The 24,712-nt window shown below is 49.3% G+C and overlaps 3 protein-coding genes across 3 annotated transcripts in view; all 3 read left to right on the top strand.

The window, feature by feature from the left end:
• The first annotated feature begins 5,285 nt into the window (after positions 1-5,285).
• LOC115307868 (secretin-like) lies at positions 5,286-8,290 on the top strand. Its single transcript, XM_029963811.1, has 5 exons — positions 5,286-5,384; positions 6,150-6,263; positions 6,379-6,483; positions 6,700-6,801; positions 7,341-8,290. Exons 1-5 carry the CDS (start codon positions 5,296-5,298, stop codon positions 7,450-7,452), a joined length of 522 nt encoding a protein of 173 aa, XP_029819671.1. The 5' UTR covers positions 5,286-5,295; the 3' UTR covers positions 7,453-8,290.
• A 64-nt stretch (positions 8,291-8,354) lies between these two features.
• CDHR5 (cadherin related family member 5) lies at positions 8,355-22,203 on the top strand. Its single transcript, XM_018083374.3, has 14 exons — positions 8,355-9,171; positions 9,357-9,535; positions 10,339-10,389; positions 10,620-10,712; positions 10,839-10,937; positions 12,050-12,160; positions 12,502-12,678; positions 13,024-13,114; positions 14,368-14,465; positions 14,793-14,999; positions 15,481-15,597; positions 16,133-16,205; positions 18,335-18,495; positions 19,337-22,203. The coding sequence occupies exons 1-14, from the start codon at positions 9,093-9,095 to the stop codon at positions 19,919-19,921; spliced, it is 2,121 nt and encodes a 706-aa protein (XP_017938863.3). The 5' UTR covers positions 8,355-9,092; the 3' UTR covers positions 19,922-22,203.
• A 2,345-nt stretch (positions 22,204-24,548) lies between these two features.
• Positions 24,549-24,712, top strand: part of BUB1B (BUB1 mitotic checkpoint serine/threonine kinase B) — a 20,732-nt gene continuing 20,568 nt past the window's right edge. The window contains exon 1 of the mRNA XM_029963784.1: positions 24,549-24,611. The gene's annotated coding sequence lies outside the window, so the exon portion shown is untranslated. The remainder of the gene's footprint in view (positions 24,612-24,712) is intronic.

Here is a 24,712-nt window from a genome sequence, read left to right on the forward strand (position 1 = left end):
AGGCAGAGGAAGGCAACACAGGCAGGGAAGGGCATGCCTGGGAGCAGCAAGCACCTGTAAATGCAGCTCCCTCCACCCTCCCCTTGACAAAGCCTGCTCCTGTTCCCCTGGAAGGGGTGCCCTTTCACAAAAAGCCCTTTCCTGCTCCCCTGGAGGTCCTTGCAGGTCCCTGGCAAAGGCCAGGGGGGGATGCAGTCGAAGCAGCCGCAGCAGCTGTGCCAGGAGCTGCTGTGCTCAGTGCTGGCATGGCACACCTGGCACAGCTGGGTGCCGTTCTTCTCATTCCAGTGAATTCCCTGAAGTGCTTTCCCCTCTTTCCCAGACACAGCAAACAGCTGGAGGCCAGGATTGCGCCGCTGATGCCACTTGGAGCCGTGACAGGGCCAGAACACACAGGGGAGTTCTGTGTGCAGGGACAGGGCAGCTGCCAGCTGGGCCGGGAGCAGTGCTGGGCCAGGAGGGCAAGGATGGCCAGAGCAGCCCTGGGAGGAAGCCACCCAGTCCTGTCCCACCATGTCCCTGCAGGGGGATGAGTTGTTCCACCTGTGCAGCCACCCCGGGGACACTGCCTGGGGGCAGGCAGGGTGCTCCCGCTTGGGCAGCACTCAGAGAGGTTGGGAGGGAGTTCCAAAGGGTGTAAAGGTCAGCAAGTGCTTGATGGGAGCAGCAGCTCGTCTTTAAAAGGCTCTTTGGTCTTCTGTCCTTGGCCTGGGATGATGGTGCCAGCCATGGAGGTAACCAGAGTGTCCAGCACCTTCCCTCCTGGTTTCAGAGCAAGTGGGCACACTCCAGGTGTGTCCCGTGACCATACAGGACTGTGATCTTCCTCTTCCTTCTCCCAAGCCCACCTACAGCTGCCCTGCTCACCCCTTGCTGCCATCCCGCTCTTCCCCCTTGCAGCCAAAATCACAAAATCAGGTGGTAAAGATTAAAACCACTCCTGAAAGCATCCTGTGCAAGAAAGGAGCATTTAGAAGGCTAAATCCTCCAATCCCCTTATTCCAATTAGGGTCCTTTCTCTTACAGAGCTGGGAGTGATGCAAGGAAATGCCTCCAAGCTGCTCCCCGCTGGCAGCAGCGTCACCGTCAGCTCAGGGCCTGGGCAGGGCTTACCTGCAGACACACAGAGACAACCCCATGCCCACATGGCCTCACACAGGTATGGCAAGGAGGGGAAAAGGGAATGGGGGAGGTAGAAGTTCCTGAACAGCCCCTAAGCTGATTAAAGGGTATTTTACGTAGGCAGGGTTTAGCCGTGCAGCTCCTCGTACCATCTGACCTCAATAAACTTCCCCTGCCGTGGGCGGGGCCTGCCACTGGATGGGGCACAGCCTGTGCTGGGCTCCTCAAAGGCTGGCTGCCCCTGGACAGCTTCCTCAGGACTGGGGACACCACTGCTGGATGTGTGGAGGATGAGATGGTCCCTCCCCAGCCTCCTCAACCTGGCTTAGCCCTTGTGCTCTTTGCCATTCCAAAGCCACAGACCTCAGGGAGCCATGCAGAGGCTGTGGGAGCATTTGGGGATGTGGTGTCTCCATGAAGAAGAGCAGCTCCAGCAGATCCTGGGGCTTGGACTGTGGATAGGCTGGCAAGGATTGGACAAACCTTGTAAGGGCTGCCCAGGATAAACAGCAACCCCAAAGGCTGGGTGGGCTTTCCTGCTCCAAGGCAGGAGCAACAGTGTCCACGAGACAATAGCAACATTTATCCAGCCTGTTCTTATGAGTGCAGCCACAGAGCTCCTCCAGTCAAAGGTCTTTTTTGATCTCCTGTACCGATTTCTTAGGAGTGTGAATGGAAATATCTTCCTTTCAGAATTTGGACTTACCTTGCAGAGCTCCGAGTGCTGATTTTGGAGAGTCTGTCTGCATCCTCCCTGTGGTGTGGGTCAGGATATGCAGCTTTGTGATGAAACCCTCTCTTTTCCAAAGTGCAGTTTTCTGTCTTTACCTCCACCACAGAAAAAGGTAATCTCTTAAATATTGCAAAATTTGGGACTAAAACATTTATTGTGGTCCTGAGATGCTGCATTTCACACTGTAGGTTTGGTGAGCCCTCCTGCTGTAAAGAGGAGGAAAAAGGCCTTCCTCAGTTCCACTCTCAGCTTGGATGCCTTTGGGACAGGTCACCTTGGGAGCAGGAACCAGAGCTTGGGTGTTGCAGGGGGGTGGCCCCTCTGTTTCATAATGTCTGCTCTCTGCTGCTCACGAGGGTGTCCCCAGCCATCAGCGTGGTGCTGGGAATAGCCCTGGCATCCGTGGCAGCTGGATTTACTTAATGCATGCCACCACAGGGCTCTGCACCCTGGGCATGTCAGTTGGTGTCACCTTAAGCACAGGTGACTGCACAGAGATCCTGGTGGCTTTACAGCTGGCAGTGTCCCCAGGGCAGCTCAGGGGTGGCCCCATGGCCATCACACGTCCTTTCTCCATCCTGTCCCAGAGCGTCTCTCCCTGCCCTCTCCAAGGAGTGTGGATGCACACTCAGCACTCCTCACTTTGCTCCAGCCCCTTAGAGCAGTGTTCTGTCCCATGGGCTGGTGGTGGCTGGGATCAGTGCAGCCCTGACTTCCTGAGGCTGCAGGTGGGACAGCGGAGCAGGAGCAGGGCCCAGGTGAGGCCAGCAATTCCCTGTATCATTCCTAGAACCAGTGCTGAGGAGCTTTTCTCTGCAGTGATACTGCAGAGATGGTGGGTTACATGGGTGATTTAATCCTGCTTTGTACCTGCTGGATGCAGGTGAGGGGAATCTCCACTCCCACTTGGAACGTTCTCACAAATGGAGAATGGGAGCAGCAAGGTGCAGATTCCCAGAGCTCAGATCAGTCAATATTGCTGAGCAGGATCCTTTATCACTCCTGCTTCCAGAATCTCCTGATGAGTGTTTGGTGCTAATTCTGGTTAAGGAAAATCAGATGTTGTTTCAGGACTGGGGATTTGGTTTGGGCTCTAGTTTATTCCTGTATAAATTTCAGCTTGCAAATGCTTTTGAGTTCCCTTCATGGCCCTGAATTTCTTCATCAAGGTCTCAGAACCTGCGTTTGAGTTTGAGCCTGTGGTTGGCACCTGCATTAATTGCAGCATGCTGGGCATGGCTACACAGTTTTCTACCCCACCACCTTTTCACTCTGCCAGTGCTGCTGGAGGCAAATCCCATTTTTTGTACAAAGTAGGTAAATCAGGTTACTTAGAGCACATTCTTCCAGTCTCCAGAAGCTTTTACTGTCCTATTATTCACCCTCTGCTGCCATCATGGGGCCACTTTGTCATTCCGACCTCTTCTCTATCCTCTCATCCATACTCCCATGGCAAACTGAGCTTCCTCAGAGCTCGGGGGCATTTCAGACCCATTGAGGTTATTTGCAAAGGAAGGGAAATCACATCAGTAATTTTTAGTTCCCTACATGTTGTTCGGCCTTTATAAACATTCTTTCTTCCTTGCCTTGCTCCTCCACGGGTTTTCTCAGCTGTGGGTGTTTGGCAACACCAGGAGCCCAGGTTGAAGTGCCACCACCATTCCCATGTCACCTTTACCTGCAGCACTTGAGACGAACCAGCTCCAACCCCCAGCAATGGCAGGGAATATATTCAGGATGTTTTCCATGTGTGTTTATGTATGCTGCTTTTTTAGAAGCTGTGACAGAGTCTGTTCTCAGCACACCTTTCCCAGGTGAAACCACAGCTCAAAAGGTGTTGTCCCCTCATGCAAAAGTCAGCCCTGATCCTACTGAGCAGACAACAGTTGCCCTATAAAAGTGACATGTCATTCAGTCAAATCACTGGGGCACACAGGGACTCACCAACAGATCCTGGCAATTGCAAACACAGCCCAAGCCAGCATTAAAAGAGAAGAACAGGAGATTAAGCTCCTATCAAGAGGTAATTAAAGCTGGGAGATAATGATGACAATCACAGTGAATCAATTGGTACAGGGATGTTTGCCCAACAAACGACTGTCGTTAGAGACAGAAGCAGGAATTATTATCCATCAGCAGAAATAGTCCATGGAATTGCTGTGAATGACCCCATCAGGTAATTAAAGGGGCATTCCAGCCCCACTGCATTGTTTGCTGTTAATCATGATTGCTCATATTCATAGCTTTACCCAAATAATTGCTCCTGATAAGGGCAGCACATTTATAGGGGACCACAAGAGGAATGGGCCAGTGGAGCATCAGCAGCGAGCCACCCACCATCGACCAGGGTTGGTGAGTCCTGCTGTGCTTCCCCCCTCTTTCAGCTTTGGGGGGTGGATTTCAGACCTCTGAGACAAAAGTTATGCCCAGAAAGAGAAAAGACAAGTTGATCCACTGGATTAGCAGCCAGAAAGTTTTTGGAGTGGAGGGAAAGTCTGGAGCCAGGGATGGGATTTAAAATGGGCTCTTAAGTATGGTTCTCCCAGAGAAATGCCATCCCAGGGATAGCACAAGGAAGGCCACAATGCCGAGGTGAGATCCTGGGGGTCAAGGCATCTGTGGACAGATGGAAGGACAGGCTCAGGATCCAGGTTCCCCTTCCCCAAGGGTGTTGAGCTCTGGGTTTGGTGGCTGTTCTCAGCTCCTCTGCAGGACTGTGGAGTCTGCCTAGTTTGGACTCCAATAAGAGACTGACCTTGGAAATGTCCTTGTTTTCCTATTCCATCTCCTCAAAGCTGAATCAGGCAGGAAAACACAACATTAAAGCTCTAAGTGTATGTGAGATGAAGCTTGTGACTCCTTCATCCTCTCACCTGTTTGCTCTGCAGCCATCATTAAATATTTGTGCTGTGGTTTACACTGAATGAATTTCTGGGTAAATCCCCCTTCTTGTCCTTCCTCCTCCTACCTCTTCTCATCTTGCAGCACCTCCAGAGCAGCAAACAGTCCCAGGAGGGTGGCTGGAAAGTGTTCAAGAATCTCTGACAGTCCTTTCACATCCTTTGTACTGTCTAGTTTCAGAATAAAGTAAAAACCAAGTGGGAGAACTTTGATTTGGGGTTAGTAAGTGCTGCCTGAGAGACTGCAGGACAGTGAGGAAGGCTGGTTTCTTTGCAGGAGGAAGGCAGGTGTGTTATAAATTCCGGATACGGCTCCTGTGTGGTCCTTGGGGAAAGGTGAGCACCCTCCTACAGGCACATACCCACCTCTGCAGGCACAGGGCAGAGCCTGGGAACAAAGGGGGGAAGCATGCAGTGGCTTGGGATAAACCAAATGTACTTTTCTTTTTATTTCAGTAAGAAAACAAACTAGGGGGGGTCTGCAGTGACTGAAAATGTTTGTTATTTCTTTTTCCTTCTTGAAAGATTTCAGGAGAGGACATGGTTTCCATGATGACAACTCTGTGGCAAGTCATTATTCCCATGATTGTCCTGTCCCACTTCTCAGCATCTCTGCCATCCCGGGAGAGGTGAGCGTTCCTTGGGACTCTACCTCCTTTTCCCCCATGGTTTTTGTTCAAAGAGCCTGCTGGTTGTAAACCCAGCCTTTTATCTGCCTTCCTGAACTTGCATCTGCTTGGCTGTGGATTTTGGCTTCCCTACATTGATTTAGTTAAATGAGTGCAAATGTTGTAAAGATTTTTTTTATTGCTTGAGAATGGGAATGTTGATTTGGCTTAATGAAAGAGAAAATTCATGATCCCAAACAGAACGAAGTAAGTTAAAAGGTCACTTTGGAGTCTGTTTTCCTGCTATGTAGTTACACAGCCTGATAGAGGTGGAAGTTTATTTCCAATAGCCTGGCCCCATGAAAACATAGCCAGAAATAGCCAACACTGTAAGTTCACCAAGTTCACTAAAGGAGTCACTGGCAAGGGCTGGTCTTTGTCACCACTGCTGTTATCTACCTGCTCCTCAGGTTTGTGTCTCTGGGTGTTTCTTTATTACTTCTCCAGTCTCTTGCCCTACTCTTTTGTGCTGAGCCAGCACTAACCTCACATTCTCACATCCTTGTGGCAAGGTGATTACATCACTAAAAGCAAGTGCAGGTCGATTTTCCGTGTGATGGTTAACAAAGATATTTTTTAGACTCCCGTAAGGTTTTCCCTTTTTTTGGTGAAACTTTGCCAAAATAGCACAAATTCTTGCCCGTGTGTGTTTGGGACCCTCTTTCCTTGAGGGAGCAGTGTTTAATGCCTGTTCTTGTCTGGTTTTAAGCCTCTCCTCCCTCTCAGTCCCCCCAGGATGGAGCGACATGCTGACGGGCTCTTCCACAGCGAGCTCAGCAAGATGAACGGCAACGCCTACGTGAGGCAGCTGGTCAAACACCTGGTGGGCCTCAAGGAGAGGTGAGCACCAGCCAAACCCACCCTGTGGGGCCAGGGAGTCTCCAGAGGGAGAGGGATCCCAGCACCGAGGGCTGCCAGGGGCTGAGCAGCCGCTGTCCGTGTTCCCCTGGCCCAGGTCCCAGAGGCACTCGGATGGGCTGTTCACCAGCGAGTACAGCAAGATGAGAGGGAATGCCCAGGTGCAGAAATTCATCCAAAGCCTCATGGGCCGCAAGCGCAGGTGAGGGGAAACCTCTGGGAGCCCCCGTGCCCCCCGTGGCTCTCACTGCCACGCTGGGCCCCCTTGAACCACGTTGGTGACACGACAGCAGCAGACACGGGGCACATGCTGCTCTACAGCTGTGCTGCTTACACTGTTGTGGTTTGGGGGGTTTAATTATTGTTAATTTTCTTTAATTATTCTTAATTATTATTCTTAATTATTATTACTTTCCAGCTCTCCTGGCCCGGTCAACACAGATGTGCAGGAGAGAGAGGGAGAGAACAGCCCTGCAGAACTTTGCTTTCTCTGGTTGTACCAGAGCTTTCTGAACACCAGGTAGGTGGGACAGATTTGTTCCCTCTGTGGCCCTGAGCCCCATAGTACTGAAGCCAAAAGTTTTTATAAAGCTAAATGCTTTTATAAATGGCCCTAGAAAAACCAGTTATTAAAAATGATAAGACCCACAGAAATGAAATAATATCTTTTTCTAATCATAGAGTTGTTATCCTGGACTGCAGTAATTATTCATCCCATTAGGAAACCCAGCCTAACAGTTAAAATGGAAAGAAAACCTTTGCTACCCTGTCAAACACACTCCTGAGGATCCTAGCACCTGGATATTGTCTTTTCCTAGTGACCAACCACTTTCACTAAGTCATCTCACTCTTAAATCCCTAAAATTAGGAGGAATACACTGGCCCTTACTACCTCTTGACCACAGTGGGGATGAAACCCTGCTGTGCCTTTGTGGGGCGCCTGGCTGCAGGCAGTCATGGTCCCTCTATCCTTGAATTTCACAAGGCAGCTTTGTCACACTTCCTGCAGTCCAGGCCTCCAGGAATAAGGAACTCTCCCTCCTTTTTCCCTCCCTGCAGCCTCTCAGACAGAGATGCCTGGGAAGCTGCTGCCATCAGCAGCCGGTACGTTTGCCCCATCTCTAAGCCACTGGTTGCAGACATGAAGGAAGATACAGATGATTCTGCCTGAAGGTGAAGGGAAAAAAACAGCCAAGGAGACAGCTTTGCATGTGTATGGCCTTGAAAATAAACAGGGAAGCTCTTGAATTTGCTTAGGAAAAACTTTTGAGATTGGCAAATAAATAAAAATAATCGTGGAAAGCAGCCAAAACCCGATGAAACCTCTTAGATTACCCAAAGTGAAATGTGTGTGGGTGTGAACTGCTGTCAGTAGATGGAGCCTGGGTGAAGCACATCCCTTCCACTGTGTGTTGGCTTCTGGCTGCCCGCTGCTGCTCTCAAATAAAGATTGGTTAGCTGTGCCTGTGCCTTGGCTCCTCTTCGGGAAACTGGAAGAAGGGTGGTACCTTACCCTTGGAATGCAGGGTCTGGGGAGGAGCACTGTGCCGGGATCCCCCACACGAGGCACGTTGGGAGTGCCCACCGTCCAGCTGTGCACAGAGTCAGAATCCATGGAGCAGGAACTCAGCCAGGTGTTAGATTCTGTGGCAAAGAAATGTTCTGAGAGCTACACAACAGAGATACTCACTGTAAATGGTATTTCCGCTCCATTCTGCCCCTGGATTTGCTGGCCCAGCTTTCTCAGAGCCACTAAAGACAGAGTTCCACGTGGGGGAATTTGTTCCCACCACTTAACGAGGTTTACATGCTGTTGACATGCAGATCCCCTCCTCTGATAGAACAGCCACTCCAGCTTTCCTGTAAAACCAACAGATTCTGGAGAGCAGCTCTAAAATAAGGATCTTCAGCTGCAGTCCTGTGCCGAGCACAACCCTGCTCAGCCCATCCTGCTCCAGCACTTTTCACCATCTATAATGTACCTGACACCTGCAAAGGAGCCCTTCCCACTCCAGTGCTCACCTAAGCACCATTCACTTACTGAGGGGCTGAACAAACCTCAGCAGTTGTTTATTTTGGTCCATAGGAAGTCTCTGCTAGGAAAGATTCCTCTTGGAATACTTTCAGAAGGAGTGTTGACAGCCTGGATTCCATTGAGCCACTAACAGCCACTTGGCTGAGGTGCAGCAGATGAGACCCTTCTGAAATCAGCTGGGAATTTAAAAGAATCAGTGAGAGCAGAGGTCCCCTGGAAGGGGATTCTGGGAGGCATCCCTACAAGGAGCCACTGCTGGCCACTGGTAGAAGGAGGTGTGTTTTCCCTACAAAGTTGCTGGGCAATTCCTGGGCTGCCGAGTCTCATCCCTGTCAGGATCTACTCTGCTCACCTTGTGGGATACAGACCCCATCTCTGGCACATCAGAAACCTTCCCACTGGGAGAGCCTGGAGAATACAGGCAGCCTCCCAAGTGCCAGCCCTTGTCCTTCATGCTCATCTCAGGGGGGAGGGCTTGGCCCTGAGTTCTGAAATGCTTCAAATACATTCTTGTTGCCACGAAGAGTTCAGGATAGGAGAAACCCAGGGAAAAAAGAAGAAATAGGAATGTACGTGTCATCATGTTCCATGACTGGTAAATCTTTCAACAACTCACCCAATGAGGCAAGGAGGCAAAGGTTGAAGCTCAGCAATCCAGTCCAGTCACTGTTTCTGCCGTCACAAAGCCGTGAGCGCGGGAGACGGCACCGGGAGAAACAGGGAGAGAGGATCAGCTTAGCCAGGAACAGGGATTCTTCAGCGACTGGCAGCTCTCCATGGCTGTTTCTCGCTGGCTCCTCACACCTGTGCTCGTCCTGCTGCCCCTCATGACAGGGGTTTCAGCACAGCAGCAAGGTAAGCTCCTGCAGGAGGTCTGTGGGCCCTGGCAGTGTCCCCAGGCAGCGGTGGGATAGGCTGGGAGGTGGTGGCTTTGCTCAGTGACTTCACCCCAGGGGGACCGGAGCGGTCTTGGCTCTCACCAACTCCTTCCCAGTGGGAATCCCCAGGCAGCTTCCCATCTCATTTGTGTGTCTTTCCAGGATGTTCTGTCAGTAACAGCAATCCGAAAGTTCCTGAAAACAACCCTGTTAACTACGTGGTGACCACCATCTACGTGCAGCCAGGCTTCACCGTCAGCATCGACCCCCGGTTCCCCGACGGCAGTTTCTTCACCATCCAGGGGGATGAGCTGCTGCTCACAAAGGTGGTGGACTATGAGGTGAGTCACTGCCTGAAGGGACGGACAGGAAGGGTGGAGAGGGGCTTTGGACAAGGGCCTGGAGTGATGAGAGGGAATGGCTTTACACTGACAGAGGGCAGGGTTAGATGGGATACTGGGAAGAAGTTTTTCCCTTTGATGGTGGGGAGGCCCTGGCACAGGTTGCTCGGAGAAGCTGCTGCTGTCCCATACCTGCAAGTGTCCAAGGCCAGGTTGGACAAGGATTGGAGCCGCCTGGGATAGTGGAAGGTGCTTTAAGGTCCTTTCCTACCCAAACCATTCTGTGATTCTATGACCTTGTGTGAAACTGAAAAGCAGCATAAAAGGTCACTGTTCATTTAGGTTGCTGCTACATTCTTTTACCTCACTGGAGTGCTCTGTGTACAGCCACAACCATCCTTAAGTTCCCTTTCAATGTAAAACCCCACATTTATTTGAGTCAAGAGCAGCAGCCAGAGTTAATACCCTGCAGGCGACACTGTACTTGCCACATGGAACGTTTCTGATTCATTCAATTTAAAAAGAAATCTCTGTTTGAATTCACCTAAGTGGGAGAAAATGACAGGTTAGCTCTGTCAGCATCTTACAGGATAAGCAGGGAGAGAGGCTGGAAGGTTGGGCTGGTTTGACTCCATCCCAAGATCCCAGCACAAAGGAAAGAAAGGAAAAGTTAGGTACACCTAAAACCAAGATACAGCCCATCAGCATTTCTGATTCAGCAAAGCATAAGTTTGGGTCATTTGCTTTGAAGGAGTTTGCACATGTTGGCTGTTTCTGCAGTGGTGGGTTTGTGTTTCCTGCAGGAAGACCCCCTGCTGGTGGTGTACCTGAACTGTGAGGACTCTACTGGCCAGGTGAGCCCCAGGATGAGGAACTGCACCCAGCATGTGCTTCCCTCTGCTCTTCCCACACAGGCATGGGGAGATGTCCTTCTCCCTGTGGGCACACACACTACACTCCCAGCTCCATCCAGCCCCCACCCAGCTCTGCTCCTTACACCATCCCCTCTGGTCACTCTGCAGACCAGGAGCAGCCCCAGCAGCCTCTTTCTGGCTCTGATCCTCTCCCTTTGCCCGTTCTGCAGAGCGATTCTTTGGAAATCATTGTCACCATTCTCAACCTGAACGACAACGATCCGCAGTTTCAGCAGCCGAATCTCACCAGGTCTGTCCGAGAGGTGAGTGTGTCTTGGAATGGAAGAGGGCACTGGGTCACTCAGTGCTGTGGGACTGAGGAGGGGTCAGCAGGGAGAGGTTTCAGCCCATTTCACACAGAGAATAACCCCAGCAATGTGTTTTCTCAGGATACAGAAGTGAATGCAACCATTGTAGCCCGTGAAGATTTAACTGCTACTGATGCTGACCTGGACATCATCTACTATGAACTCACAGCCACAGTGCAGGTGAGCATCTCTGGGCAGAAAGAGTAGCTCTGGAGAAGCTGGATTCAGAAGAGCCCCAGTTCTCAGGCAGAGGTCATTGCATTTAGCTCTCATCTTTTACAAACCCCAAACATTTATTTGGTTAACAGAACAGAGCCATCAATGCTGTAGGTATTGAATTCTCTCACTGCTCACACTTTTATTGCACTGTACAGATTAAATTTTCATCTGGGATATTCAGAGCCATAAAACTCAGGGAAGTCTTGTTGGGATGATCTGTAAACATATCAGGAGACCTTTGTACCTCAGGGAGCTCAGAATTGCACTGAGTCAGATGGGAAATGGAGTCCTTGCCCTGTTTGCCAACGGAAATGGGTTGTGCACACAGTCCCTGATGCCAGCCTGGAGTGCAAGGGCTGGCTAGAAACTAAAAATAAAAGCAAATTCAAGAGAACCCCCAAATGTATGTTTGCACTTTTGAAAAGCATTGTGGGGGGAGCAGACAGTGCCTGACACTTGCATCCGTTACCTCCATTACCCCAGGGGTTTTAGGGGCTGGGAACAGAAACCACCAGTTTCTGCATTTCAGCTCTGGGACCAGACTTTGCATTCACACTGGTGTAAATCGAGAGGACTGAGAAACTCAAAGGAACTGTAGACAAGGCATAAGATTAAAGGAGAGCCAAAGCAAATGCAGAAGGCTACAGAGTAAATTGCAACATACGTTACTTCAGTTTGGCTTTACAGTTTCTTCCAAAATCCAGCTGCATTAGGCTAAGGCAGGTGATCCTGCCAGCCCTCAGAGGCTGAGCCATCTTTGGCCTGTTTTTTGCATGAAAGTGAGATTCCTTGGCTGTCAGGGACCAAAAATGAAGGCTTGTTGGCAACTTGTTGAGTGTAGGAAATAAATGAGGTATGAGATTTCATCCAGGAGGAGGAACACACCTTTTGACAAGCCAGGCAACTCCAGTGTGCGGTAGCAAAGATTAAATAGATCCAGCATTCCCACACTGCCCCCCCAACCAGTTCCCCAGGATTAAAGGTACAATTGAGATGACAAACACAGCAATGACCAGGATTTGAAACATTCTGTGACTGAGTCTGCTACAGGATTTTTCCTTTTCCCTTGCCAGGGCACAGACGGTTATTTTGCCATAAAAGGAGTTAATAACCCTGAAATTTATTTACAAAAAGCACTGGACTATGATAAATTTCAATCAACAAGGTTGCTGTTGTATGCAAGGGTAAGTCCCTGGGGAGGAACAGAATGCCTCGTTAGCCCGGTGTCTTTTACCTGAAGGGTGAGTTTGGATGGGAGATCTCTGGGGTGGCAGAGGGAGGGTGGGTGGTGGGCTTGGAGCAGCCTTTCACCCTCCACAGTTACAGGGACAGACTTGCAGTCAGCCCACCTTTGCCAGCAGAAGCAGACAACCCAGTTCTTCAGCCAATCTCACATAAATTTCTAAGCCTTAAACAGAGTGGAGTGACAAGGGCTAAAGGACCCTGGGCCACTGCTTGTGGCAGGTGGGCCCTTCTTTGGCAATAAAACTGATGTCTCATGAGTGTGCTTTGCCTTTGGCTCCAGGACAGGCCTGTGGGCAGCGCCGACCTCACCAGAACAGCTACTGCAACAATAACCCTCCTGATCACCCAAGCAGACACCAGAGCACCCTGGTTCCTGCCCTGTGCCCTCCTCCACAACGACACCAGTGTCTGCATCAGCAGCCCCTACTCCGGGATCGTCAACATCTCCGAGCTGGCGGTGAGCAGGAGCCACCAAACAGGGCCCTCATGCTGTTCCCAGTGGGAAGTGCCTGGTAACCTCCAGGAGCTCCTGCTGGTCTCCAGTTACAGTGCAGATGGTTCAGCAGGACAGGGAACCTTTGTTACCCCAGAAGGTGGAATTCCCCACCCCAGGCAGCACTGCTGCTCCTGCAGCACCCCACTCCCAAGGCTGGCTCCCCTCCGCCCTGTGCCAGCCATCTGGCAGCCATAAACCCCATTCTGCCCCCACAAAGCCACTGGAGCCACGCTGGGATGGGAGAGAGCCCCAACTGCTGATTTAGTGCTGGTTTGTGGCATGTGAGGCTGTGCCTTCTCATTGCAGGTGGAGCCACTGACCCTGAGACCAGGACCCATCTATGCCGTTGATCCCGACTACACCATAAACGAGAAGATCGTGTACAGCATCGTTGGGGGTGAGTGGACATTGTCACATTGCCACCTTCCCCAAAAGAGCACTGCTCAAGTGCCCTGCAGTACCAAGAGCAGGTACCCCCATGGCATCTCACTGAGAGCCCCTGTCTGTGCCACAGAAACACTGTGAGATCCACAGAACACTGTGGATTAAGTAGAATAAATAGTCTGTACAGAGAGGAAGAAAACGAGATTTACAGTCCCTCAATCCAATCTCAATGAAATCGGGGTTTATGGGAGGTGAGACATGTCTTATCTTTAAGTTTTTAGACATGATTTTGCCAGTCTGGTCATGCCACTTTCATTCAGTCTTCAAGCTGAACCTAAAATTCTCACTTTAGCAGCATAATTTTCATGCAGTGCCAAGAATTGTGTTTTTATTCCCCGGCACATTGCCACTGCCTCATCTGCCCTGTGTTAGTCTTGATTTCAAGAAGATCACTTGAATATAGTCAACTGATTGCCAGTCATTGATTGGGCCCTTTAAGTCAGTCAAAGGATTTATTTTTTTATTTTATTTTAGCAGTAGTGGGGTTCTGCATAGTTATCAAGGCAAAGGTAGAAGCTGTTGGCCAGATGGAGTGCTGCTCTCCCTTTAGCTGTGCCTCATTCAGCAGTGAATATCTTTCTGACAACAACACATCAAAGAACCCTAAATTCCACTGGCACTTTGGATGCATGTGGCCTCCCCACCCCACAGGCAACAGAGGGCCCCAGTCTGGGGGTCGTTGTCTAAACAGAGCCCACAATGTCTTGGAGTGAGGAAGAGAACTAAAAATTCTGCTTATATTTAAACACGTATCCAACACAGGTACTTTTATGATTCACACACACATGTAGGAAGCTGATTTCTACCCCTACATCAATACAAGGTTTGTGTCTAGACTCCCTTTGTAGCCCGTAGAGAGAAATAAGCATTCCCAGAACAGAATGGGAACTGGATAGAGACTTCCAGTCCTCAAATTGCACCAGAGGCTCTGGGCATTTATCAGAATTTAAACCGACAATATCTGGGCCCAGGCACTGGAAATGCAAAGCTTTGCTGTCCTACCTCATTTAATTGGGTTCACACAAGTGTGTTGTATCTCTCTGAGTCCTTGGACAGCACTCCCATCCTTGGAGCAGCCAGGCAGGCAAGGACAACAGCACTTTGTCCTGGGGATATTGTCATGAAGATGTAAAAGAATGAGTCTGTGAGCTCCAGGTCACTTTATGAAGGAATTTGATGATTGAATGGCCTTTCCATTTTCCCCAGGGAATACAGATGAAGTGTTCTCAGTGGATGCAGACACGGGGAATCTAACTATGAACAAAATAGTGACTTCCCCAGACTCCTTCCTCTTGCAGGTCATGGTAAGTGATGCCATTGCAGACAGTCACCCAGCACAGCTGGATTTTTAGGAAGCAGCAGCCAGGATGTGATAGGAGTCAGTGATGTTCAGAATAACTGTTCCTCCCTTCCTTTTGGAAGGGCCCAGTATTTGACCCATGTCTTACACCAACCCACATGCAAAGCCCTTGCAGCAGTTAAGAGACTTCTCCCTCATGGGTGGTGACAGCAAAGGAAAGTCACAGAATGGGGACATCCTGCTGAGCTGGGGTTGCATCAGGCCTGTCTTTTCATGTCTCCTCACAAGCAGGGGAAGCATCTCCCTGGCATCTGTCTCTCTTCCTCCCCAGGCCACCCAGGCCAACAACGTCCGGAAATACTCCGTGGCCACCGTAGAGATAAAGGTCATCAACAAGAGCCTTTATCCCCCACACTTCGAGACAGGGCTCTACAGCGGCACCGTGGTGGTTGGACTGGCCCCAAGGAGCTTTGTCTTCCAGGCTGGAGATCCTTCCACCCCCCTGACGATCACGGCAGCCGACGAGGACTTCCCTGATGTAAGAGACTGGAAATGCACCGTGTTGGGCTCAAAGCAGGATTAGGAAACAGGAGGAAGGGGAGGTGGGGAGAGGCAAACACATGTTTTCCTCTAGTATTCCATATTATATTTCCTTGGAAATTCCACACAGATCATACCACTTATGGTGTGATGTAATGAGGAAAAGCTGCTGGACCCCCCATCTTCCAAAGCCAGTCCCATATGGGTCTCTTGCATAGATGTATTTTGCTTGGGCAAATAGTAAAGTTACCAGTAGAAGCTGGGTAAGACTTGGGAATTTTTTTGAGGTGTTTGTGATGCTCTGAGCACAGGGTGAACACAGGTGAGTTCAGCCTTTCTCAGCTGCTCAGTGCAGATTTATTTTTTGCACCACACACCTGCTTGTACCTCAGGTGTCTTGGACAAGTGCTGCCAAGGGGTTGTTAGGAAGGTGCAGGTGGAGCAGAATGTGGTTTGAGCATCACTCTCTGGCTTTTCAGAAATTCAACCCAAACATCGAGTACTACATCAAAAACAGCACCGATTTCATCGCAACCAGAGACGGACTCATCCTGACCAACGTGGTGCTGCAGTCCCCAGGGACTGTGGCCATCGAGGTAGGGCAGCTTTCTTCTTTATTTTGTCAGCCCTGTGCAAAGAGGGGGAATTCCAGTGCTTTGTTTGCTGGGGTCAAAGGAAGCAGTTATTAACTTTAGGCTTTGAAAGAAGCTGCCTGTTCCCTTTGTCCATCTGCCTGCCAGCTCCAATGGGGTCCCTCAGGCTTGCTGGCACAGTGCCATGCCCTGTGGAGCTGTCTGAGCCAGCCTGACCACAGCGTTGCTGTGGCTACACAGGCAGGGCACAGAAGGGTTGCCAACACACACTGCTCCTGCCCCACATCACCTCAGTACCTGTGCACTGCACCCTGCTGGGAACTCTGCACAAAGCACGGACCTGGGTCAGGTCATCCACTCCCAGCACAGGGAGTCTTCAGAGCTCTTCCTCCTCTGTGACCAGGCTGTCCAGCCCCTGTGCAGGGCTGTGGTGAGGAGATGGACAGGATACTTTGTCCTCAGAGGGCTCACCCCCAGACCTGGAGGGTGAGCTGGAGATTTGGAAGTGCCTAAGCCTCTCTTTCCCATGTTCCCATAGGCTGTTGGAAGAGATGTGTTGAGCCTGCAGGAGGCAAGCACTGTAATTGAGGTGGAGGTCCTGCCGGCCACAGGTAGGCTGGGGGCTCTGGTTTCTGCTCTGTGGAGATGACTGGGGAGTCTTTTCTGCTTCTCTGGGCAAACTGGCCATGAGAATCACCTGCTGAGTCTGCAGGCCTGGGCTGAGGCCAACCCCATATTTGCAGGGGCTTTAACAGAGAAAACACTCCAACAACATCCTTACACACCTCAAACAGCCTCCTGAGACTTTAAGTGGTGCTGTTTATTGTGGTGCCTTTTCTTGTTATTGCAAAGCTAAATCTGGGGCTGATTCATGCTGGGAGATAACCCAGGATGTCCTATCATGGCAGGGGAGGGTTGCCCTGAGACCTTGGTACCTCCCTGCTCCTTTTAAGCCAAACACAGAGAAAACTGCAATGTTCTTGCCTGTCTTAGGCCCAGCAGAGGGCAGTTGGCACTCCCCAAAGCCAGGCTTGCCCGTGAGCCAGGGCATTTTCTATTCAGGTCAGGTTCTTTTACCCCAAGACTTTATGGTCTAACCAGAAGAAATAACCCATGAGTAATAAGGTAGACATGAGGCTTCATACGTAACCCTCCAGTTACTGTTTAACTGTGTTGATGTAAAAATAGCTCACACTTACATACTTCTGAGAAGTGACTCTTAAATAGGTCTGATAATTTAATTAGGTTTGAAGTTTATGAAACTTATACTTTGCATTAAGGTGAACCAATATCTTGCATTTTCACATCAGGATAGTCACACAATGCCCAGACTCCACTGGTTTCTATACAGTGATGTGTGATTGATGTTCCCACTTCACCCTCTCATCACTACCATCATGGGGTGAGGAAAAAAAGTGGGCTCCTGGGTGTAAATTTGGATTGCCTAAAGGCAGAATCACTTCACAGCCACAAACCACCTGACCCCAATGTAAGGGCACAGTCCAGCCTGGCAGAGAGCTCGTTCAGGTGTCAGTACAGAGCTGGAAATGCTCCAAGCATGTACCACCACTTCTGGGCAACTTTGAAATGCTGCCCTTGCTTCTTAAACCACACAAAGCAATGGAGCTGCTGTATATGCAAAAAGATACATTGAAATGACAGGGAATGGCTCAGAGCCTCTGAGAGGAATTCTGTGCCATGGCCAGAACCCAGGGATGGCCCAAACAGATCTGAGGTTCCCTTTGGCCTGGCCAGGCCCTCCAGGTGAGACAGGGCCAGCTGAGCAGGCTGCACAGGGGCACAGGAGGAGTTTCACAGTTCTGGGACACACTCTGGGCTGTGGCTCCCCAGGAGACATGAGTAAGCAGCAAAAAGTCACCGAGGTCCTAAGCCCTCCCCAGGGTGTTAATGATAAACCCAGGGAGGGGATACTCAAAGTCCATTACCATGAACAATCAGGAGGAGAACAAAACCGTGTTTCATTAACAATTAATCATTAATGAGAGTCATTTACACTACAAAATGAAGCTGGAAAACTTAAAGAATCCCACCACCAAGCCAAGCTGAGAATGTTTCTGTCTTTCCACTATGCTGTTGATCTCTGTACAAATACCTTACACTGGCCAGTGGAAGCAGCAGCTGCCCCTGGGCAGGCTGGGGAATATTGCTACAGCTACAAAAAGGCAGGAAAGGGTTTCCTGTCCTAGGCACTTCCTACTGATTTTCCTATTTCCTATTATGCTTTTCTATTTTTTATTTTAACATGCTCATCACTATCGGAGGGGATGTTCTGGATTAAAGGAAGCTTTGCATTTTCACACACATATGTACAAAGAAACCTCATTTTTGCATTCTGGTGTAAGATGGTGAAGTGGGAAAGCCAAAGACCTACATAAATTTGCTCCATGTAGCATCTGCTTGCCTAATACAGTCAGTTATATATTGATTTAGTTAAATCACCAGGTAAAAGTCATTGTTCTGTGAATGGCTACTATTTCCACTTCATGTAATTTATTGGAAATTATAGTATTCTATGTAATAAAACCAAAACCATTTCTGCTTTTAGGACAGAAAAAAAATGGTGTTCTGTGATATTAGATATATCACTGTCACATTCTGCAGCACAGGATGCTTCCCTGCCCTTCCAAACTTGGTTGGAGCTTCTCCCACAGCGAAGGGTTGTGTTAAACACACTGGCTGCCAGTTTGGGCTCTGTAACACTGGTTTGTTTGCCTTACAGATGAAGCCTCCTCTGATAAGATGTACTCTGCTCAGGACATGGCTATCCTAGGGGGCACCTTAGCAGCACTGCTCTTAATTGCCTTGGTCTTCCTTGGAGTGCTGGTATGGAAATCCAGTAAATGGTATGGAAAACCTGTCAAACACCTGCTGAAGAAGAAGGTGAGTGCCTCGTTTGTACCTGAATTTCTAAGAGTTAGAAAGTGGCATCTGAGGAAGTTTTAAAGTCTGGGTGGGCTGCCCAAATAGCACACATTGTGTGAAGGTGGTAAATCACTCCCAAGACAATGTTTGCACAGGTAACCTTGCTTTGGTGGTGTTTGCTGCTGTTTTCTGCTCCCTAGGCTGGAGCTGTGTGGTAGATGATGAGCAGACATGGTAAGGAGAGGACCCCAGCTCCATGGAGCACAAAACCTGGGATGAATGTGACACATATCAGAGGTGGTCTCTAAACCACAGTTCATCCTCCCTCCCTAGTCAAAGGAGAGAAAGGTCCCTCACATTTGAGAAGCCTGGGCTCAGACACTTGTCTGCACTTCAGCTATTTACTTTTGGACCTCTCAGGGCCCTGGCAGACTGGTCACCTTGGAGTTTAGGGTGTAATTTGTCTGACCAGATGTTGGTCTGTGCCTTAGGATGGGACTGCCAGGAGCCTAGACATGAGTGCAGAGCACATGGCTCAGGTGGAGAACAACAGTCCTTCCCCCTGGGTGAGGTGAATCCCCCTCCAGAGTAATACCTCAAACAGATGGGGACAAATCAGTGCACAGTGCTGGTGCTCAGCCCTCCTGGAAAACATGCCCACACTGACCTGAGAAAGCTCCAGAAATGGAGTCAATAAAAACCAGCTGTTCCAGGGAGCTGTATCTTTCCCTGGCTTCAAATAGGTCTAACTGCAAACCAAGCTGAACTTCCCTGGGCAGGAGCTCAGTCACTTCAGCCACCCCTTCCCTCACACCCCCCATTTATCTTCCTGTCACTACAATCACTGTCTCTCCTGTAGCTCTCCAAGGAAGTCTCTGGGGGTCACCACAACGAATATTACCAGGAATATGAATACCCAGACGTGAGCACCACACAGGATAAGACACCAGAAAACGGCAGCGTCCGGTCGGAGACTGGTGTGCTGGAGCAGCCAGTGCCTCCCCTGCCCTCCCGCAGTGCAGGGGAAACTGAGAGTCTCTCAAGGGGTCCTACAGCTTCCAGCACCATCTCCATCCAGGGAGAGAAAGAGGAAGAAGTGGAAGAAGAGCCCGGACAGGAGAAAGAGGTGAAGTCCATCCTCAAGACAGACAGGCACGTGGCAGATGATGGCTACAAAGCTGTGTGGTTTAAGACCGATGTGGATCCAGAGGCTGGAGAGAGGGTTGAAGTGATTGAGAACAATGCAGCAGCAGATGATGATGATGATGACAGTGACCAATATCTGCAGAAGAATGAGGAGGAGGAAGAAGATTCTGACCTGGATGATCAGCACGGAGGGCTGGGACTGTCCTTCGCCTCAGAGAGCTCCTCACCCCCAGCTGCACAGGAGACAGTCAATGTGTCTTATATGGATGCAGTGACAGGAGAAGAGTCTGAATTATAATGGAAGTGGGCCTACATCCCCCTCAAAATGGGGGAATCTCAGCAGCTTTGCTGGCATGAAGTCCATCTTTCTGCTCAGGGAGTAAACTGGAATGCAGAGGATGAGGTTGCCTGCCCTGCCTGTCTAAATGCAGCAAATAAGGCCAGAGGAGATTACAGCTAATTTACCCCTTTAGTGAGACCTTGGAATGGCACTTAGGATTCAAGGGGGAGAACATGTTTCATCTCTCCACTTCCTGCCTGTTTCCCTGGGCCCCTTCACATCACCTTTCCCAAACTGGCTGCAGGTACAGCAGAGCTGTACCTGAACTGACCTGGCAGTCCAGGTCTGACCTTAGCCCAGCTCAGGGAGCAGTTTGGTTACACAGCCCAGTGTTCATCTCCTTGGTGGGTGAATAAGCCAGCAGTGAGTGCTTGGCTGTTCCCTTCAGGGTGTTACAGTCTGGTGTCAGCAAGTCCCCCTGAGCCTGCAGTTGCTCATGTGACTGTGTCCAGGAACTCACTTCAGGGCCTGGCTCTGCTCTGTGCTCCAGCACAGGCAGCTGGAATGTGCCACCACAGTCCTCATCCTGCCACCAGCCAGGAGGTTCTACACTCAGGAGCTGGTGTTTCCTCTGTCATTGGTTAACAAGCACCAATCACTTGTTCTTTACTGAAGGACTTAGTCATCAATTTTCTATGCCATAAACCCACTCATTGTGCACTATTTTAACTGTCTATCTCCTATCTATCAGGGAAAAGAGCTCCTGAGATATTGCCTTCAGTTATGGCCCTGCCAAGTCAGCACTGTGTTTCCAGGCAGCAGGGGGAGGAAGGTGTTTGATGCTCCTGTCCAGGTTTGCACCTCCCATCGACCCATCTCTTCCCCCAGCTGGCAGCCAAAGGCTGGGCTGGTCTCCACTGGCATCTTCTGATCATCAGCACAAAATTTATACTGCTCCTGGTTTTCTCACTTTGGGGCTCACTGCAGAGCAGATGTGGGTTGTGGAGCGTTTAACTTCCAGTAAAAACTCAAGACTGTCCAAGGCAGGGATGCAGCAGGAGGAACTTGGGTCACTGGTCTTTGTCTCATTTCCTCAGCTTAGCACAACAGCACAGGATTGCAACAAAGTAAGTGTCATGGTAGAGGAGCAAAACCAATAAATAATCCTGCCTTTTCCCTTCAAACCAATCTGCACTTTGCTGCCATTATTCCAGACAAACCCGAGAGAGAGAGAAACCAAAGGATGACTGCTGGGATCCTCAAGTACTCCAGAGCACAAAGGATTTGCAAGGAGGCTTTTATCCTCTAGGCCCATACTTTATTCCCATCCATGTCCCTGTCCCAGTGTTCAGTGCTCAGTTCTGCTCTCCTGAGAGCTGCCCTGGCTGTGTGGCCTTCAGGAGCTGCACTCGTGCTGCAGGTGGAGACGTGGGAAGCTTTGATCCCTCCTGCAGCCGAGCTGTTTGCCCAGTGTGGTTTGGCTGCTGGTGGAGGGCAGGGAGTGTGCCCTGTGTTTGCCATGTAAACAAGGCTCCTCCTGCTGCTTTGGGTTGTCTCCAGTAAGCATTTCCCACGGGACTGGGAGAGCTCTCCAGCAGCTCCTGATGGCAGCCCACCACCCTTGGGCACAGCGAGGGTGAGCCCAGCCTGCCATCCCTGGTGCTGCTCCTGGGAGGACTGTGAGGGGTGGGAGAGGCTGGAGTGTCCCTCATGGCTGTGCCACGTGTGCTCATTCCTGTCTGTCAGGGCCCTGTTGTCTGTCTGTCTGGGTTTCTGGCACAGTGATTGACGAGCTCCCTGGACCTGCAGTCTGTGCTCAGCTCCCAGTGCTCCCCCTTCCCTCCCCGGGGTGCTCCCTGTGCTGTTGGAATCAGACTGGTCCCACCAAACCAGGCTTTGTTTTCCTCCAGTCCTCATCAGTACACACAGCCACGGGGCTTGGTGTTTTTCAGAGTTATGCTTGTTTAATTTCCAGGGAGGTGATGTTTGGTAAATGCTGTGTCTGTGGAAGTGGTGGTTGTTGTGAGGAGAACTAATAAAACTTGGCAACAGGCAGAGCTCAGCTTCCTCCAGCTATTGCCTTAAAGCCTCCAGATCCTGTTCTTCACTTCTGCCTTTTTGGAAAAAAAAAAATAATAAAAAAGTGAAAGGAACAAGAAGAAAATGTAACCTTTTCAGTTCAAGTCCATCTGAGTTTACCCTCCATCTGGTGGGATTTGTTTGTCTGCTGAGGCTGGGAATGTTTATAAACTTCTTGCATTATTGTACAGCAATCATGTTCATTTATAAACATCTGCGTGGGAAGGAAAAATGTACCAATAGAAACGTTTTTAGAAAATTGTATCAGCTTAAGTGTTTTCTGATGGCAAATAAACGCCGAAGTACCTTGAAAAGCTCACCCTTGCACTCCAAAGACACTCAAATGCTTTTGGAAGTTTAACTCTACAGGTAGATTTAAGAAATCTCTTTCACCCTCTCCCAAATCAAGCTCTGATTTTTATTTCTGTACCAGCTTAGAATGATATTTGTTTAATGTTTGTAAGTCAGAGCTATAAAAAGTCAGTGAACAAATCTGCAGGTGAATACCAGCAGTTCCAGTGTGGCAGTGGGAGGTGTGGGTTTGGGATTTTACATCTGCCAAGGAAGAGGATGCTCATGGCTTTCCCAAGCCTGGAGCACCCTCTCCTGGAATAACACCCCTGGGAAGTGCCCACTTCACCTTCCCTTTGGCCTCTACAAGGAGAAAAAGCCACATCCCTTCTTGGCTGTCAGGGGAAACTCTAAACCTGAACTGGAAAAAATCAAGTAAATACAGACATTTTACCTGCAGGAAGTAATGGAAACCTGATTTAAAAAATCACCAGGTGTCTGAAAATTCCTTTCTGCTCACATTCTGTCCCCATTTAGAACTGAATAATCCCATGGATTTTATCCAGTCTCATTGGCATAATTGACCTCAAATGCACCTTTTGGCCTTTTTTGGCCCCCAAGAGAAAAATGCTTTTGGTACCTGGCAGAGTGCAGAGGACACTTGTTGCTTTGGCTTCGAAGGGATGGAAGAGAACTGGAGAGCTTTCTCTTTGTATGTGGGAGAGCAGAATGATCTCCCTTTTATCTGTGTCAATAATGAACCCTGATCTCTTCAGTCACCTCATCCGGAGAGATTATCCTTCTCAAAGAACACTTCCAAATGATAAATAGTCAGCCATAAAAGACCTGTTTTAACCTGATTTTTCTTGGATATTGAGTGACCTTAGCTCCAAAATGGATTCTTTTTCCCTCAAAAAAGAAGTCAATTCAATTTTATTCTGGTTTGTACCTTTTATTTTTTCCTTAGTTGGTTACTAAGTCCTCCTAAAAAATAAAACAGACCTGAGCAGTAAATGCAAACTTAAAGAAACAGGATCAACTCCATCATATGGGCTTTAAGCAAAATATAGCCTTCCCTTTTTATAAATAGATATTTTATCCAATCAATAACAACACAAGAGTCCACCAGACACTGAAAGGAACAGATTTAGAACTGAAGAAACAACTGAGGCCAAGGAAATGACCCAGTAGTAATACCTGGATAGAACTTGTATTCCTGTGCTCCTTTTGCAGAGAGGCTGCTGTAATGAAGGACTGAGGTTGGAATTCTGGTTTTCACCTTGATTTTTGTGTAAGTTGAGACAAACACTTGTATGATAAGTCATAATGAAAGAGCTGAAAAATTTAAGACACCACATTATACTCGATGTTATGCTGGGATTTATATATCTTTATGCATACATTCTGCATTTTATTGTAGGATAAGTGTGTTAACTCTTCAGGTATAAAAGTAACAGATTTTTTAGGGAGATATAAGGCCATATATCCCTTTTAGGCAGGTCATTAATTTTTTGCCTATGTAGTGAAGAAGAAACCACCCGTCAACAGCGTGATCCAAGTTTGTCTCATCTGGGAGTATGGAATCTCCATAACCCACAGGCATCACAAATGGCTTCAGAGTCTGGGAATTAAGGTCAGCTATGAAGGAAAAAAATCACTTTTTACTCATCAAATAGTCAATTTTTTTGTGACAAATATTTCTGGTTTTGATCACCTTTCCAGTAATAGCAGGCAGCTAATCTGTATTACTCACAGGATATTCCTGTCCAAGTCTAGGGAAATTTTTTTTGCAGCTGCCACATATTTCAGTTTTTGCAGATCTAGAATGCAGAAGGGAGCAAGACATCAGTATTTTTAAGACCCTGAAGATGTTGGATTTTATTAAGATCTCAACTTTCACTTAAAGAGAGGTGAACGACCAGTCTCAACACATTCAGTTCCCTACAGGAACACAAGGTGATGCTGAAGAACAACTTGAAACTAGTGTAGGGAGCTGTTAATGCGCTTCCCTCCCCACTCCCCCTCGGGTGAGGTTGTTAAACCTGAGTTCTCGACTGTACCACGTAAATAAGGGCTGGAAAAATTTGATTTCACTGGGGCAGTCACAGCTTCTCTGGACAACCTGTGGCAGGGCAGGGCCTCACCCCCCGCACAGGGAGAAATTCCTTCCCAATATCCCATCTAAACCCACCCTCTGGCAGTGGGAAGCCATAATAATAAGATTAATTCTGAGGGAATAAATTATAAAACTATTTATTTCTTCCTGACGGAGTCGCCTGAAGGGAAACTACAGCTCCCGTGATGCCCCGCGGCGGCGGTGCGGAAACGAACCAATCAGGTGAGGGGGGCGCCGGGAGCGGCCAATGGGGAGAAGGTGGACGTTTGAATTTCGGGGCGGGCTGAGGCGGCGCTGCCGTTACTGCGCGAGGCTGAGGGGTA

The sequence above is a fragment of the Manacus vitellinus genome, unplaced genomic scaffold (genome assembly GCF_001715985.3).
Source record: "Manacus vitellinus isolate BGI_N305 unplaced genomic scaffold, ASM171598v3 scaffold_63_pilon, whole genome shotgun sequence".
NCBI lineage: Eukaryota > Metazoa > Chordata > Aves > Passeriformes > Pipridae > Manacus > Manacus vitellinus.

Excerpts from the sequence above, each read along its gene's own strand:
- CDHR5 (XM_018083374.3), top strand. The coding sequence starts at position 9,093 with ATGGCTGTTTCTCGCTGGCTCCTCACACCTGTGCTCGTCCTGCTGCCC. Across the intron at positions 10,938-12,049 it reads AACTCACAGCCACAGTGCAG|GGCACAGACGGTTATTTTGC; the intron begins GTGAGCATCTCT and ends TTCCCTTGCCAG. Across the intron at positions 12,161-12,501 it reads GGTTGCTGTTGTATGCAAGG|GACAGGCCTGTGGGCAGCGC; the intron begins GTAAGTCCCTGG and ends CTTTGGCTCCAG.
- LOC115307868 (XM_029963811.1), top strand. The coding sequence starts at position 5,296 with ATGGTTTCCATGATGACAACTCTGTGGCAAGTCATTATTCCCATGATT. Across the intron at positions 6,484-6,699 it reads CTCATGGGCCGCAAGCGCAG|CTCTCCTGGCCCGGTCAACA; the intron begins GTGAGGGGAAAC and ends ATTACTTTCCAG. Across the intron at positions 6,802-7,340 it reads CAGAGCTTTCTGAACACCAG|CCTCTCAGACAGAGATGCCT; the intron begins GTAGGTGGGACA and ends CCCTCCCTGCAG.